Source organism: Gekko japonicus, unplaced genomic scaffold (genome assembly GCF_001447785.1).
Source record: "Gekko japonicus isolate JY-2015 unplaced genomic scaffold, Gekko_japonicus_V1.1 scaffold105, whole genome shotgun sequence".
Classification (NCBI taxonomy): Eukaryota; Metazoa; Chordata; class Lepidosauria; order Squamata; family Gekkonidae; genus Gekko; species Gekko japonicus.
The window spans coordinates 1,401,913-1,418,042 of record NW_015167532.1 but is presented as its reverse complement, the minus strand read 5'-3'; the positions used below and the strand labels follow the sequence as shown (position 1 = coordinate 1,418,042).

Genomic DNA, 16,130 nt, shown 5'->3' with positions numbered 1-16,130 from the left:
AGAACTGCCCTTGAGAGAACAGCTCTGAAAGAACTTATGATTGACCCAAGGTCACGCCAGCAGCTGCATGTGGAGGAGTGGGGAATCAAACCGGGTTCTCCCAGATTAGAGCCCGCGCTCTTAACCATTACACCTAACGGGCAAAGAACAACGTTCCACACCACATCAACAGCTGTGATCTATGCACTAGCTGAGAAAAATAAACAATCGGGTTGTCCCAGAAACAAGATTCCAACGGTTTTGAGTACCAGGAGAACACATTATCGTCACTACAGAGGTGTTCCCTTTCCAGAAAGAAAGATGCCTCAAGCCCCTTCAATAAACGGGTAACAGCTGAGCATTTAATGTACCACCAACAGATCGGCTGGAGTTTTCTACAAGAGAGTTGATGCCTTCCCCGTCTTAGTCCGGGGGGGGGGGGGAGGGAGGGAGATGTTCGTAGAGAGTGCCGCTCACGGGGCTCAGGGCTGCCTGGAGAAGAGGTTCCGGAAGGCATTGTTGTAGTTCTTGTTGAAGGCGGTGTAGATCAACGGGTTGAAGAAGGAGTTGGAGTAGCCGAGCCAGAGGAAGATGCTCTTCCAAAGGGGCGGGATGTCACACGAGCAGAGCGGGTTGATGAGTTCCGTGATGAAGAAGGGGATCCAGCACAGCACAAAGACCCCGATCAGGATGCCCACCATCAGGGCCGCCTTCCTCTCCTTCTGCTCCCGCCACGTGTCCCCGTCCGTCTGGAAGGTCACTGTGGCGTGGCGGACAGTGAACACCATCTGGGGCTGCTGAGAGGCCCCCTTGACCTGCCGAACACAAATACACCTTTCAGAAGTGTACCTTTTCCCCAGCGGGTCTGATGCCCGTGGCAATTTCAACCCTGGGGACAGCAACCGTGAGAGTCTGTACTGCGGATGCATTTGGAAAGAGGAGGGGAGAAAGTCACACGCTCCTGACAGAGATCCTTCAATTGGCAGGTCTTTTGGGCAGGATCCAAGCCAATGCCCGTGGATGGTGGTTTTTAACCATTCAGAAGAAGAAGAAGAGAAGAAGAGATTGGGTTGATACCCCGCCCTTCACTACCCAAAGGAGTCTCAGAGCGGCTTACAAACTCCTTTCCCTTCCCCTCCCCACAACAGACACCCTGTGAGGGAGGTGGGACTGAGAGAGCTCTTGACGGAAACTGCTCTTTATTCAAGAACACCTCTGACAGAACTATGGCTTGCCCAAGGTCATCCAGCAGGTGCAAGTGGAGGAGTGGGGAATCAAACCTGGTTCTCCCAGATTAGAGTCCGCGCACTTAACCACTACACCAAACTGGCTCACAGACATTCAGACATTATCAGTAGTTTATTTTCCCCCCACCAGGGACGCACTGTACTGAACTACACTGCAACAATATTAAGCTTTTGGGGATTTTGTGTGGATGATATGACCAGAAGTGTCTATGCCACAGTGTGTTGTAATTTATGGCCGTATTATAATATTGGAAGGAGCTGGTGTGTGTTTTATTATTACTTTTTTTTAGTTGGAGTGGTTTGACTGAGAATCACATTTGTGGAGAGGCTGTGGCTCAGTGGCAGAGCATCTGCTTGGCATGCAGAAGGGCCCAGGTTCAATCCCCGGCATCCCCTGATCTTTTAAGATCAGATAGCAGATGATATGAAAGAACTCTCATCTGAGACCCTGGAGAGCCACTGCCAGTCTCAGTAGATAATACTGACTTTGATGGAACAAGGTTCTGATTCAGTATAAGGCCGCTCCATGTCTTCATGTATTTACTTTCCCTCCTCCATTGCTGTAGAAGAGTGTCAAAAGTGCAATACAAAAGGGTACAGTGAGAGTCAGCATGGTGTAGTGGTTAAAAGTGTCAGACTAGGATTCTGATTCTGTGGATCGTGCTCTTGGTTTGCTTGAAAAGGCTGTTGGCAAACTTTGTGTTTCACATTTTGTACTAGCCAAGTACAAGTCTGTGACCGACTGCATTTAATTTCTCCCAAAGAAAGGGCAGTGGAAGGTGGTGGCACTGGGAAAAGACCCCACATGAGATGGATTGACTCGATAAAGGAAGCCACAGCTCTCAGTATGCAAGACTGGAACAAAGTTATTAATGATAGTATATTTGGAATGCATAATTCACAGGGCTGCCAAGTTGAAAGTGGCTTGATGGCATTTAACAAACACACATAGAAGGGGCTGCAATGAGAGAGATTAACAGAAACCGGGGGCAAATTTGCCCATTGTGTCCTGACACTAGTGACTCCACTGTCCAGGGACACAATACTTCTCAAATACAGCCCTCTCAATAGAAGAAGAAGGGAGGAGGAGGAGATTGGATTTATACCCTGCCCTTCACTGCCCAAAGGAGTCTCAGAGTGGCTTACAATCTCCTTTCCCTTCCCCTCCCGACAACAGACACCCTGTGGGGTAAGTGGGGCTGAGAGAGCTCTTTCAAGGACTAATCTTGAGAGAACAGCTCAGAAAGAACATGTAACCAACCCAAGGTCACACCAACAGCTGCATGTGGAGGAGTGGGGAATCAAACCCAGTTCTCCCAGGTTAGAGTCCGTGCTCCTAACCACGACACCAAACTGGCTAATATGTCCTAATAGTCGGCTAATAGCCCTAATGGTTGGCTAATATGTTGCTATTAAGTTCAGTCATGGAGATGGCCTAGCTAAGGCTCGGACAGACAAGACTAAGATCCCAAGTTTTGGTCAGTCTACAGAATACAAATGTCTGATCTGTGTAGCCTCAATTTGCCTTGGAGTCATGCGGACAGCAAAGAGGAGGCTTACCCCTTCAATTGCCAATCATTTTTGCTATTTAAAACCAGATCTCCTGCTCTGCTGTTAGGATTTTAAACAACAAACAGGTGTCCTTTAAAAACACATATCTTTTCTTTGAAAATACTCAGACTATAAGGGGTATCGTTTTGGCTGAAGTGGTTAAGACGCTGAACTGCAGACCGGAAGTTCGGTAGTTCAGCAGTTCAAGACCTGAGTGCAGCATGACGGAGTGAGCTCCCGTCTCTTGTTCCAGCTCCTGCCAACCTATCCGTTCGAAAGCAAGAAATTGCAAGTAAATAAATAGGTACCGCTTTGGTGGGAAGGTAACAGCATTCCGTGCGCCTCGGTGTCTAGTCATGCCGGCCACATGACCACAGAAACGTCTTCAGACAGCGCTGGCTCTTCAGCTTGGAAACAGAGAGGAGCACCGCACCCCTAGAGTGGGATTCAACTGGCTTTCGAGCAAGGGAAACCTCTACCTTTACCTTTGAACAACAAAACCAACTGGAGGCTGAATGCCTCTCTCCTTTCTGCACAGCCCTGAGGCAAACTGAGGCTACATAAGCTTGCAACCTGCATTTTATAGACAGACCAAGAGGCTTGTTCTTCGTTTTGTCTGTTTGAGCCCTTAAAGACTCAGCTGCTTTCTTTTTTGCTATTGTACTGGGAGCAGATGCTTCACTTAAAAAGAGACTAAACAAACTCGTGGAGGACAGACCTGTCAAGCACAGAGGCAGTGAGGTGCTGAATACCAGTTGCTGGGAACCCTCCACAGAAGAGGCAAATGCTTCTTTTGATTTGAATAAAATGCAGCTTGGAAGATCCTCAGAATGCCCTAGAACTATTTTTCTCTTCCGTGAGATTATCTGTTCTTTCCCCATCGTCACTTTTCACTTCACCACTCTTGCCTTCTGTCTCCCTCCATCTCTGCTTATTTCCATTCACGCTTCCTCGACTTTGTGCAATCCTCTCTGGAAGCCTCTTGCTTTCTTGGCTCCCTGTTCCTGCTCTTAGGCTATTTGTGGAGCCCGGAACTTCACTCGCCCGCTGCTCCTTCCTCACTCGTTCCATGAGGCTACCTTTGAGCACTGATTCAGTTCGCTCAGCGCTGTCTATTCTGGCTGGCTGCTGTTCTCCAGGGTCTCGAACACAAGGAGAACTTCCCCTTAACCTGCTGCCAAAGACCCTTTAACTGGAGATGAACCAGGGGACCAAACTAGGGGTCTTCCGCATGCCGGACGGGTGTTCTGGCACAGAGACACAGCTCCATCCCCTTAAACATAGGTAAAGGTAGAGGTTTCCCTTGCTCAAAAGCCAGTCGAATCTGACTCTAGGGGGCGGTGCTCATCTCCGTTTCCAAGCTGAAGAGCCAGCGCTGTCCGAAGACTTTCCCATGGTCATGTGGCCGGCATGACTAAAAGGCAAGGCACACGGAATACTGTTACCTTCCCACCAAAGTGGTACCTATTTATCTACTTGCAATTTCTTGCTTTCGGACCGCTAGGTTGGCAGGAGCTGGGGCCAGAGACGGGAGCTCACTCTGTCACGCAGCACTAGGGTATTGAACAGCCGAGCTACCGACCTTCCAGTCTGCAACTCAGGGTCTTAACATCTGTGCCACTGCACACACACCCCTTAAACATGCACTCCTGCAAATCCTTTTCTGCACCACCATTCCAGTCTTCAAATGGCGCTGTGGTTTCCGCTACTCCTCCTGTTATTAAGCCTGCTCGGTTTTTGATTTCCTGCTCTGTCCCCTGGGCAGGGATAATGTCATTCCTTTGTGCTGTACAATGCCGAGGACCGTACAGTTGCTAATTAAATGTTAAATAATAGCCACAGGATAATGTGTCTCTGGACACATCTGAGCTGTAGTTGGAAGATTAATGCAGGATGTTAATTCCCAAAGGGTGAGTCTCAGCTGCCTCGGCCTGGATCCATTGCCAAGCTTTGCCGTGCTACCAAAACTTGCTGTTAGTGGCCAGAACTGGGCTGGCAGGGGGCCAGGGCCTTGGGGGAGACCCACCAACAAGTTTCTGGATCATGGTGAGATTCTGTTTGGCATGAGAGGTTTGTTTACAAGTGGCTTACGGGATATTTGCAGAAGCACTGAAAGAGCACTCACACTTCCTGAACGTACAGAGCAAGGAGTAAAAGCGGCCTAAATAATCCCGCAGGATGTTAGGGCCGGGTCCTACACTGGAACTCCAGACATGAAATTCTATCCTAAAAAGCAGCCATAGGGAGGCCAAATTCAGATCGAGACTGTGGTGCTGGGGAGAGTAGGGTTTCCTCCTGTGCCAGTCAAAACAGTCTCTCCCTCCCAGGGCCGGCTCACTCACTAGGCGTTCGCATAGAGCACGCCGGCCCTTAGGGGCACCAAACGGCACCTGCCCTCCCCCTGCCAAAAGCCCTCTCCCTGACCGGGTGATCGCCGCCAGAGGAAGCTGCCCAAGCCCGAGGTGGTAGCGCTGCTGCCCACCCACCTTGGGGCTTGGAGGCGGCTCCAGATGGACCCAGGCGGCGGGGGGGGGGTTAGGTTCGCACCAGGGCCAGGGCCTGCGACGGGTCCGCGGGCGGGCGGAGATGGAGTTGTTGCCGGCGGCGGCGCTGAGCAGGCTGGTGTGGTTGGTGACCTTCTGGTGGCGAGGGAATGGGGGCGGCGCTCTCTCCCCACCGGGGTCCTCCTTGGCGCCCGCACTCGGCCAGGCAATGCGACCCAATTGGGGGGGAGGGAGCGGACGCATCCTTCCCAGGGCTTGGCTTCGGCGAGGTGCAAGGAGTAGCCCAGAAAGGACTCAGGAAACTGCAGGGGGGATCAGCTGGGGACATCGCGGGCCAGCGGTATTTGGGTGAGAGGGCACGGAGCGGGAGAGGGAGGCAGAGTCCGGCCGGAGTGGGATCTGGTCTGGCCCGGAGAAGCTAGAGGAGCAGAGGGGCAGCCCCGACTGGCACATCTCCCCAAGCCGCGGGCCTCCTGAATGTCGGGAGAAGAAGCAGGTGTGTGCGAGAAGGAGCGGGCGCTGGAGCTGCTGAGCTACGGGCTGGCGGGCTGCGCGGTGGTGGTGCTGGGGCACACCTTCTACATGCCCTATGGGCGCTAGTCATCGGTGCTACTGGGCAGTTCGGCGCTGGCCCGTCTGGCCTGGGTGGTGCAGGAGGCGCCCTCCTTCCTGCTGCCGCTCCTCCTCGTCCTCTGTAGCGACGGCACCCAACTCCATCGCTGGCGGGAGTTACTGCCATTGTGGGGGGGGGCGCAGGCGCCAGAAGGGATCCTGCCTTGGGTGCAAAATAAGCTAGGGCTGGCCCTGCTCCCTCCCCCCTCCCCGCCGATACCCAAAGTCACTGGGGTACGCTAGAAGTGCCCAGTTAGATTGTCAGGCTGGGATTTGGGAGATCCGGGTTCAAATCTCCACTCTGCCATGAAAGCTTGTGTTGGAAGTTCCAGATGCGATGTCCCCTGTCTCAGACCTCCAGACTGAGTGGCAAGAGAGGCTAGATAGCTAGATAGGCACACTGACCTTCCTTCCTGTATCTACTCTTCTGCCACTGTCCTCTTTGATATGCAGACTGTGATCTCAGGGAGCAATTTCCCTTTCCTGCTTCTCTCTCACTCTGAATGAAGACTTGCTCTCTACCAGCACGCACCAAGAGAGGGACATGGCGTCCACTCTTGGCACCATGAGGCAGATGGGCCTCTTGCCAACCACCTCCATCCTTTAGCTAGTAAATTAGTAATCTATCAAACTCTGCTCTTTCCTATTCAAAGTGTACTTCTCAAATAGAGAAGTATTTCTCATCTAAACTTGCAATGTGGCTCTGTGAAGCTTTGTAAGATGAGTTACCTGGTAAAGTGACGCTCCTGCGTTTGTAGCTTTATTTAAGCACTCTGCTAACTAATGGTGTCTGGACTAACTACGCCAGTTAACCTCAATAGGTTATGGGCCCAGCACGCTTCTTGCTGGGTGACTAAGGGTGTTTGTTGTGGGGAGGGGAGGGGAAAGGAGTTTGTAAGCTGCTCTGAGACTCTGAGTGAAGGTTGGAGTATAAATCCAATCTCCTCCTGGCCACTGGCAGGGGATGTGGAAGAAACGTTGTCAGATCTTCATTGGGAAATTCCTGGAGATTTGGGGGTGGAGCCTGGGGGGGAGACAGGGACTTTAGTGGGGTGCAATGCCAAGTGCCCACTCCTCAAAGCAACCGTTTTCTCCAGGGGAACTGATCTCTGTGGTCTGGAAATGGCCTGTAATTCCAGGGGATCCCCAGGCCCCACCTGGAGGCTGGCATCCCTAGACCTTGGGCCACCCCGAAACTCTCAGGCTCTCTCACTTCACAGGGTGGTTATTGTAAGGACAAAGTAGTGAGAGCCATGTTGTAAGCTGCTTCGGGCGTGTCCCCAGTGGGGATAAAAGCAGGGCAGAAATATCCAAATAAATAATTAAAGATTCCCTACAAGGGCTTATTGACTCAATCAAGGAAGCCACCGTCTTCAGTCTGCAAGACCTGAGCAAGGCTGTTAATGATATGACATTTCGGTGGCCATTAATTCATAGGGTTGCCGTAAGTCAAGAAGTAACTCAACCTCACATGACACAAACACCAGTGCGTATAGCCTCCCAGGGAGGCCCTTTTCCAAATGAGAAACAATGGGGGGGGAGTCATTCCTTTTTTCCAGCATTATGGCACTGATTCATACCCCCCTGGTTGGTTTCTTTTTTCCAAATGAGAATCAATGGGGGGGGAGTCATTCCTTTTTTCCAGCATTATGGCACTGATTCATACCCCCCTGGTTGGTTTCTTTTTTAGAGCCGAAAGCCGTGCCTGGGTTCCGTTCGAGGAACTCTATATCAGTTTGGTCCAATGCACCAAAATAAAAAGATGGATCTCCAAAGCACAGAGTTGACAGCTCTTCGACCAGAACGCTAGGGACATTTGGAACGCGGAGCCAATGAGAGCAAAAACAGACGCTACGCAGGCATTTCATAAGCATCTCTTAAAGTTTTGTTTAACTGAAAAGCAGCCATGGAAGTTGTGGTCCGGAAGGTGAAGTGCAGCTTAAACTTTCCCTTCCACCATTATTTTGTCATCTTCTGGGCATGGAACTGCAGTCACTGGGGGGCGTGTGGGGGAGAGGTCTTTGCGAACTTCCTGTGTTGTGCAGGGGGTTGGACTAGATGACCCTGGAGATCCCTTCCAGCGCTATGACTCTATGATTCACTCGCTCAGAATTGCTCTCCCCAAAGCTGCTTTTCTCTCCATGGATGGAAACAATAAAAAGACCCAGCATATATTCTCCTATGAACACAAAAGCATCTTCGGAGAGAGGGGAGCCACATTGAGTGTGGAAATGACAGGGAGCACGAGAGCAAGGCAGCCCCTTCCCTTGCCACTCCTCCATTCCTTGTAGCCTCCAAGGCTGCTTTTCAGTCAAAAACCCTCCCCCCAAAATCCTTGGAAGACGGTTCCCATACCTCCTATGCAGGGTTGCCAACCTCCAGGTGGTGGCGGGAGACCTCCTGGGATCAAAATTGGCTGCTTTGGAAGGTGGACTCCATGACGTTATACCTCCTTGAAATCCCTCCCCTGCCCAAACCTCCTCAGGCTCCACCCTCAAATCTCCAGGTATTTCCCACCCCGGAGCTGGTGATCCTACTCTTATGTAATTCGACTATGGCTGGAGGACTTGTTGTTGTTGTTCAGTCGCACAGTTGAGTCCGACTCTTCGCGACCCCATGGATCATCTCCCGCCAGGCCCTCCTGTCTTCCGCCGTCCTCTGAAGTTGGCTCAATTTCATGTTCGTTGCATCTATGACACTGTCTAACCATCTCATCCTTTGACGTCCCCGTCTTCTTTGACCTTCAATCTTTCCCAGCATCAGGGTCTTCTCCAGTGAGTGCTCCCTTCTCATTTGATGGAGGACTAGGTCACATATATTGTGGCTAGCAGAGCCAGGCAACAACTGCTTTAGATTATTCCCCGTTGCAACTGATCTTAAACTCTCCAGCAAGAATCATCTTTACGCACCACTTAGGACTGCCAAGGTTACGTCTGGAAGTACAACTGATCTCCAGACGAAAGAGATCAGCTCCCCAGGAGAAAATGGCTGTTTTGGAGGGTGGACTCGAAGAAGGCACTATGTCTCACGGAGGTCCCTCATGCACAGGAAGCGGCCTTATACTGCCTTATACGGAACCAGACCACTGGTCCATCAAGATTGTCCGTTCATACTGGCAGAGGCTCTCCACAGTCTCCAGTCGAGGTCTTTCCCATCACCTACTGCCTGGTCCTTTTAACTGGAGATGCCAGGGATTGCACCTGGGGGTCTTCTGCACGTAAAGCAGATGCTCTGCCGCTGAGCCATGTCCATTCCTTTCTTCTAACCCCACAGTCAGTGTTCCCTCTAAGCTGAGTTAGTGTAAGCTAGCTCACTTTTTTTTAAGCCTCCGGCTCACACTTTTTTGTCTTAGCTCAGGAAGGAGGGCTCCAGAGCAAACTAATTTATGCAGTAGCCAAATGGCTCGCTCACAACTTTAATGCCAGCCGCTCACAAAGTCGAATTTTTGCTCACAAGACTCCACAGTCCAGAAGCATAAAGAAGCCTGTGATCCAAGAAGCCCTCAGTTTTAAACCTCAACTCACCCTTGAACATATTAGGCAACAACAGGCTAACCACTTTCAGCCTTAGTTCTCATCTGTTAGGGATCCCAACAATGGCCCGCCTTACAGTGTAGCTGTGAAGACTGCTGTGACAATCGGGAACAAAAAGATTTTGGAGGCTTGAAGTTTGCTTTAAAGAATGTGTGTTGCAGTGTTCCCTCTAAGCTGAGTGAGTGTGAGCTAGCTCACAGTTTTTTAGCTTCCAGCTCACAGATTTTTGTCTCAGCTCAGGAAGGCTGGCTCCAGAGAAAACTAACTTATGCGGTAGCCAAATCGCTCGCTCACAACTTTCATGCCAGTAGCTCACAAAGCAGAATTTTTGCTCACAAGATTCCACGGCTTAGAGGGAGCACTGTTCTCTATGCAGCAAGCATTGCACATGGACAGAGCACAGTTCTATAAACAATCTCTGCATGGCAACCACAGCATATACACTGATTGACGTTTCTTTAGAAATCTAAGTCCAGCGTGTTTTGGAAATTTAACCCTTGCTAGGTTCTCCTTTGGAGGAAAGGTGACATGACAGATCTTGGAAGCTAAGCAGGGAAGGGAGACCACCCAGGAAGGCTCTGCAGAGGCAGGCCATGGCCAACCACCTCTGCTTCCCACTTGCCTTGAAAGCCCCTTGCTGGGGTCGCCATAAGTTAGCTGCGACTTGATGGTACTTCTCTCTCTCTCACACACACACACTGGTTCTCCCCAAATCCAAAAAACCAAAATATTTTTGGTTAGAGATTATACTGGACTGTGGGTTCAGATTCTGGTTTTTTTAAAAGCTCTGTTATTCGGAGTAAGAGAACGCCTGTTATTTTTTTAAAAAAAATTCTGCAGCTTATAGATAGAAACAATGGGCTTCAATGGTGCAGTATACAGGTTTTGATGGAGACTAAAAGCTAAGAAATAAAGCTAGGAAGAGAAAGACACCCTAGTGTTGGACTAAGATCTGGGAGACCCAGGTTTGAATGTCCATAATGCCATGGAAGCTCGCTGGGTGACCTTGGGCCAGTCACACATTCTCAGTCTAGCCTACCTCATGAGGTTGTCATGAGGCTAAAATGGAGGAGAACGATGCATGCGGATTGGGGTTCCTACTGGGGAGAAAAACAGGGAATGAATGAAGTAAATAAATAAACAAAAAGACAGAAGCCATGACCATCTTGGTAATTGTTTTCTTTTTGCCATCGAGTCACAGCTGACTTACACCGACCCTGCAGGGTTTTCAAAGCAAGACCCATTCAGAGGTGGTGTGCCATTGCCTGCCTCTGCCTCCCAACCCTGGACTACCTTGGTGGTTTCCCATCCACATAATAGCCAAGGCTGACCTTGCTTAGCTTCCAAGATCTGATGAGATCGGGCTAGCCTAGGCTATCCAGGTCAGGGTTTATGGGTAAATAAGCTCTGGTATTCCCATTCCCCATGTGTCTGCATGGTCTCACATGTGGCTGCATCGCCATACACCATTGCTTAGAAGAAGAAGAGGAGATTGGATTCATACCCCACCCTTCACTACCCAAAGGAGTCTCAGAGCGGCTTACAATCTCCTTTCCCTTCCCCTCCCCACAACAGACACCCTGTGAGGTAGGTGGGGCTGAGAGAGCTCTGACAGAAACTGCTCTTTTTCAAGAACAGCTCTTGTCAGAACTATGGCTTGCCCAAGGTCATCCAGCAGGTGCAAGTGGAGGAGTGGGGAATCAAACCCGGATCTCCCAGATAAGAGTCCGCGCACTTAACCACTACACCAAACTGGCTTGCATGTCTTCGCCAAAATGGCACAAGATTCTCTAGGGCAGGACGCTGCCTGAAGCGGAAAATCTACATGGTGTTCCTATGATGGCTGATTTATATATGTGCCTTTAATGATCGTGGACTGTTTGGGGGAAAGTGGTGAGGAACAGCTGTTTACACAGTTGCTCAGTGCCAAAAAGAAAGGGCACCCACTGAAATCAATACAGGCCGGGTTAAAAGCAAACACGATGAATGGAAGGGCCCCATTCCGCAATCAGTTCATAATGTTTGAGTACAGGGGGCTCCATCAGTTCAGGGCCTGAGGGACTGGCGCTTCAGGGCCTTCCTAGGGCGAGGGCATTCCTCTTCAGGCAGCAGATTTGGGGGTATCATCGGAAACACAGAAACACAGAGCGGGAAGGGATCCCCAAGGGCCATCTAGTCGAATCCCTGCCCAATGCAGAAAATTCACAGCCAGTGTCTCAGAGGAAGAGCCTCTGCTGGGCATGAGGGAGGTTCCAGGTTCAGTCCCCGGCATCTCCAGTTAAAAGGACCAGGCAATGGGTGATGGGAAAGAACTTTGCCTGAGACCCTGGAGAGCCGCTGCCAGTCTGTGTAGGCCAGAGTGACTTTGATCGACGGAGGGTCTGATTCAGTAGAAGGCAGCTTCATGTGTGTAACTCTAACCCCTCCCATTTCCCTGGTGACTCCCGCTCTACACCCAGAGGAAGGCAAAAAACTTCCAAGGTCCCTGGGCCCATTGGCCTGGAGGGAAATTCCTTCCTGACCCCAAAGTGGCACATGTAAGAAAGGGCCACGAGAGCCGAGCACTGGCCCATCCCTTCCTGCCCTTCCTCTCATGGTCTGCCTAAATCCAGAGAATCACCATTGCTGTCAGATGGCCATCTAGCCTCTCTTTCAAAACAGAAGAAGGAGAAGGAGAAGGAGGAGATTGGATTTATACCCCGCCCTTCACTCAGAGACTCAGAGCAGCTTACAAACTCCCTTCCCTTCCCCTCCCCACAACAGACACCCTGTGAGGTGTGGGGCTGAGAGAGCCCTTTCCAGAACTGTCCTTGAAAGAACAGCTGTGACAGAACTACGGCTTGCCCAAGGTCATCCAGCCAGGTGCAAGTGGAGGAGTGGGGAATCAAACCCGGTTCTCCCAGATCAGAGTCCGTGCACTTAACCACTACACCAAACAGGCAATGGTTCCTTCGCACATTTATCCATGGGCTCCCTTAGTCACAGCTTTTGTGGCGTCCAAACCAGGATTGCCTCCTTTGTGGTGGACAGAGGCTCCGTACCTTTCAGGACGACATGACTGACAGAAACGGACAAGGGAATTGTGTCTCCTCAGTGGGTGTCGATCTCAGGAAAGACACCCCCTGCAGATTTCTGCCAGCCCTTCAACTGTTAATGAGCAAAATGCCTCTGCTGGTTAAAAAGTGACAGGTCTCATCTTAACCTCTCTCCTTCTTTGGAAGGTGTCTTCATACTACCCATGATTTCCTCTTCTTTTAAACTGTGGGTTAAGTGTCTAGCCCACAAGACTAGCAAAAATGGACTTGTATATGGCTACCGTTTCTTAAATAAATAGAGCTGAGAACGGCTTAGCATGCTAATGTTATCCCCCCCGACTTATGATATCAATCTTTTCCAACCATTGAAACTTTGGCCCCACTCCTTCAAATGCCAGATGGGCTGCAAACATTCAACCATTCATAAGGAAAAGCCCTTGAGGAGATTTCCCAGTGTTTCCCTGAGCACTTTCAGGATTGCAGCGTTATTTCTGCATGCAAACACAAACAGCTTGTATAATACAAGTGATCTGGTGTGAAAAATCACATCTTGGCTGCCACCTGTTTATGAGATGATCCAGTCAAAGTTAGGAACTTTCCCCATTTATTTCTACAGGAATATTAATCGCAGGTATAAAATCTCTCCCACTGCAATCAATGCTATGCATTCCTAGGGGGGCTTTTAAGCATTCCAAAGCTTTCGGGGACATCATTCCAGGAATATATGAAGCTGCCTTATACTGGTCCATCAAAGTCAGCACTGTCTACTTGCAGTGGCTCTCCAGGGTCTCATATAAGAGGCCTTTCACATCTCCTACTACCTGATAGTTTTAACTGGAGATGCCCGGGCTTGAACCTGGGACCTTCTACATGCCAAACAGATGCTCTACTACCGAGCCACAACCCCTCCCCAAAAGAATATATTATACAGCCTATTATTTGAAAAAGTGTGCCTTGCACACAAAGCTCATACCTTGAATAAACCTTTGTTGGTCTTAAAGGTGCCACTGGACTCTAAATTTGTTATACAGCCCGTGACACTGTTTAGAACCCGGAGTCTATTACACACATGAAGCTGCCTTATACTGAATCACATCATCAATCCATCAAGGTCGGTACCGTCTGCTCAGACTGAGAGGGGTCTCAGGCTGCGATGTGGGGGTTGAACCTGGGACCTTCTGAAGGCCAAGCAGATGCTCTACCACTGAGCCATGGCCCTTCCGTTTCTACATTTTTACAACACCCGAGTCAAGCAGGTCAGTCTCCATATGGAAGTATGGGTAATGATCTGGACGAGGGTGTGGAGCGGTTATTCATCAAATCTGCAGTTGACACCAAATTAGAACAGTTCCTGCCATCCTAAATATATAGCACATATTTCTGATATTACTGTGCTTTTATGATTATTGTTTTATTGTTTTAAATGTTGTATTGCCAAATGGCCATGTAAGCCGCCCTGAGCTTGCTTTGGTGGGCAGGTCAGGGCATAAATCAAATAAATAAATAAATAAATAAATAAATAAATTGGGAGGAGCAGCAAACACACCAGAAGATAGAGACAGAATTCAACGAGATCTGAACACACTGGAAAAGTGGGCGGATGTGAACAAGATGCAGTTTAACAAGAAGTGCCAAGTTCTACATCTGGGTAACAAAAATGAGGAACACACGTACTGGATGAGGGATACACTTCTGGGTAGCAGTGTGTGTGAAGTATGTGGAGTGGAGTATGTGGAGTATGGGAGGACTGTAAGTTAAACAGGAGCAGCCAGTGTGATGCAGTGACAAAAAAGGCTAATGTGATCTTGGGGTGTATCAACAGAGGCATAACATCCAAATCGCAATATGTCATAGTCCTGCTGTACACTGCATTGGTCAGGCCACACCTGGAGTACTGTGTGCAGTTCTGGAGGTCTCACTTCAAAAGGGATGTGAACAGAATGGAGCCGGGTGCAGAGGAGAGTGACGAGGATGATCGGGGGCCTGGAGACCAAGCCCTACGAGGAAAGGCTGAGGGACTTGTGAATGTTCAGTCTGTAGAAGGGGAGGTTGGGGGGGACATGATTGCTCTCTTGAAGTATTTGAAGGGCCGTCACTGAGAGGAGGGCAGGGAGCTGTTCCTGTTGGCAGCAGAGGAGAGGACTCGCAAGAATGGGTTGAAATTAAGGGCGGGAAGGTACCGGCTGGATCTTTGAAAAAACTTTTTGACAGTCAGAGTTGTGCAACAGTGGAATCAGCTGCCTCGGGAGGTGGTGAGCTCCCCCTCCCTGGCAGCCTTTCAGCAGCGGCTGGACAAAGGCTTGCCATGGATGCTCTAGTCTAGGCTGATCCTGCACTGAGCAGGGGTCTGGACTAAAAGGCCTGTAGGGCCCCTTCCAACTCCGTGTGGTTCTATGATCATCTCTGCATTGCAAGTGAAGCAGCAACTGAGAAACGGGTGACTCGCTTAAGGCTGCTTAAGGTAAAGCAGCCCTCATAGCCCTCATGAGGTGGCTGGTCGTACCCCTGGGGTTGTATCACAGCCCTGCCCCAAAGAAATGACTCACCTCCAGGGCTTCAGGTGCGATGGGGGTGATGGAGTTGCTCTTCCGGGACCCAATGCGGAACTTGGCTGCCTTGTAGATCTTCCAGTACACAAAGAGCACCACGCAGAGGGGCAAGTAGAAAGCCCCAAAGGTGGAGAAGATGGTGTAGGACGGCTCCTGGCTGACCTGGCACTCTTCATCGTGCTCCGAGTAAGTCTCTCCCCAGCCAAACAGCAACGGCGCCAAGGAGATGATGGCCGAGAGCACCCAAGTGAGAGCGATCATGACGTTGGAGATGCGCCGGCGGGTACGCAACGTGTACTCCAGGTGCCGGGTGATGGACCAGTAGCGGTCCAGCGCAATGGCGGTGACGTTCCAGATGCTGGCCGTGCAGCACAGCACGTCGCAGGAGATCCACACCTGGCACAGGAGCCGGCCCAGGCGCCAGCGCCGCCCGGACAACTCGTGCACCAGGCTGAGGGGCATCACCAGGGCGGCCACCATCACGTCCGAGATGGCCATGGAGGCCACCAGGTTGTGGGGCACCCTGTGGAAGGTGCGCACCCGCAAAATGGTGGCCAGCACCAGCACGTTCCAAAGGAAGGTGGCCACCACCAGCATGGCCAACAAGGTCAAGACGAGGACGCTGAACACCGACAAGGATCCGCCGGCGCCAGGTGGATCGGAGAGGGAGCCAGCGCCACTCCGGCTGGACTCTGCCGACGTTGTGACTGAGAAACAGGTGAAGTTTGGGGACCAATCCATCATGCAGGCAACCCGGGGAGGACAGAGGAGAGTGTCAGAAGGTGAGACTGGGTGGTGAGGCTTCCGGTTTTCTGCAGCTGTCCCTTTTTATCCCCCATGAAAATGCCGTCGTTCTGTAGAAGACTGCGGACCCGTCTCATCTCAGGCACCCCAGCTCTGGCGCACTTTTGGCTTCTGAAGCGTCGGTCCAGCAAATTCGGGCACAGGAGACACGAGAGAGACATTCACAATGAGAGTGCCACCCTGGCATTCGAACTCCCCACATCTGTAAATTGGACCAAAGCGCCACATGAGTCAGACTCTACACCCCACGGCACATCCACAATGTTAGGAAGTGAGGCTACGGAGACTTTTAAGGCGCATCCGCTCATGGCTGGAT

General features: G+C 50.7%; 1 protein-coding gene across 1 annotated transcript; it reads right to left on the bottom strand.

Annotated features, from left to right (window-relative positions):
• Positions 1-461: 461 nt before the first annotated feature.
• Positions 462-15,754, bottom strand: HTR5A (5-hydroxytryptamine (serotonin) receptor 5A, G protein-coupled). The gene is made up of 2 exons (XM_015413440.1): positions 15,008-15,754; positions 462-794 (listed from the first exon to the last, which is right to left on the bottom strand). The coding sequence occupies exons 1-2, from the start codon at positions 15,752-15,754 to the stop codon at positions 462-464; spliced, it is 1,080 nt and encodes a 359-aa protein (XP_015268926.1).
• Between the last annotated feature and the right edge of the window lie 376 nt (positions 15,755-16,130).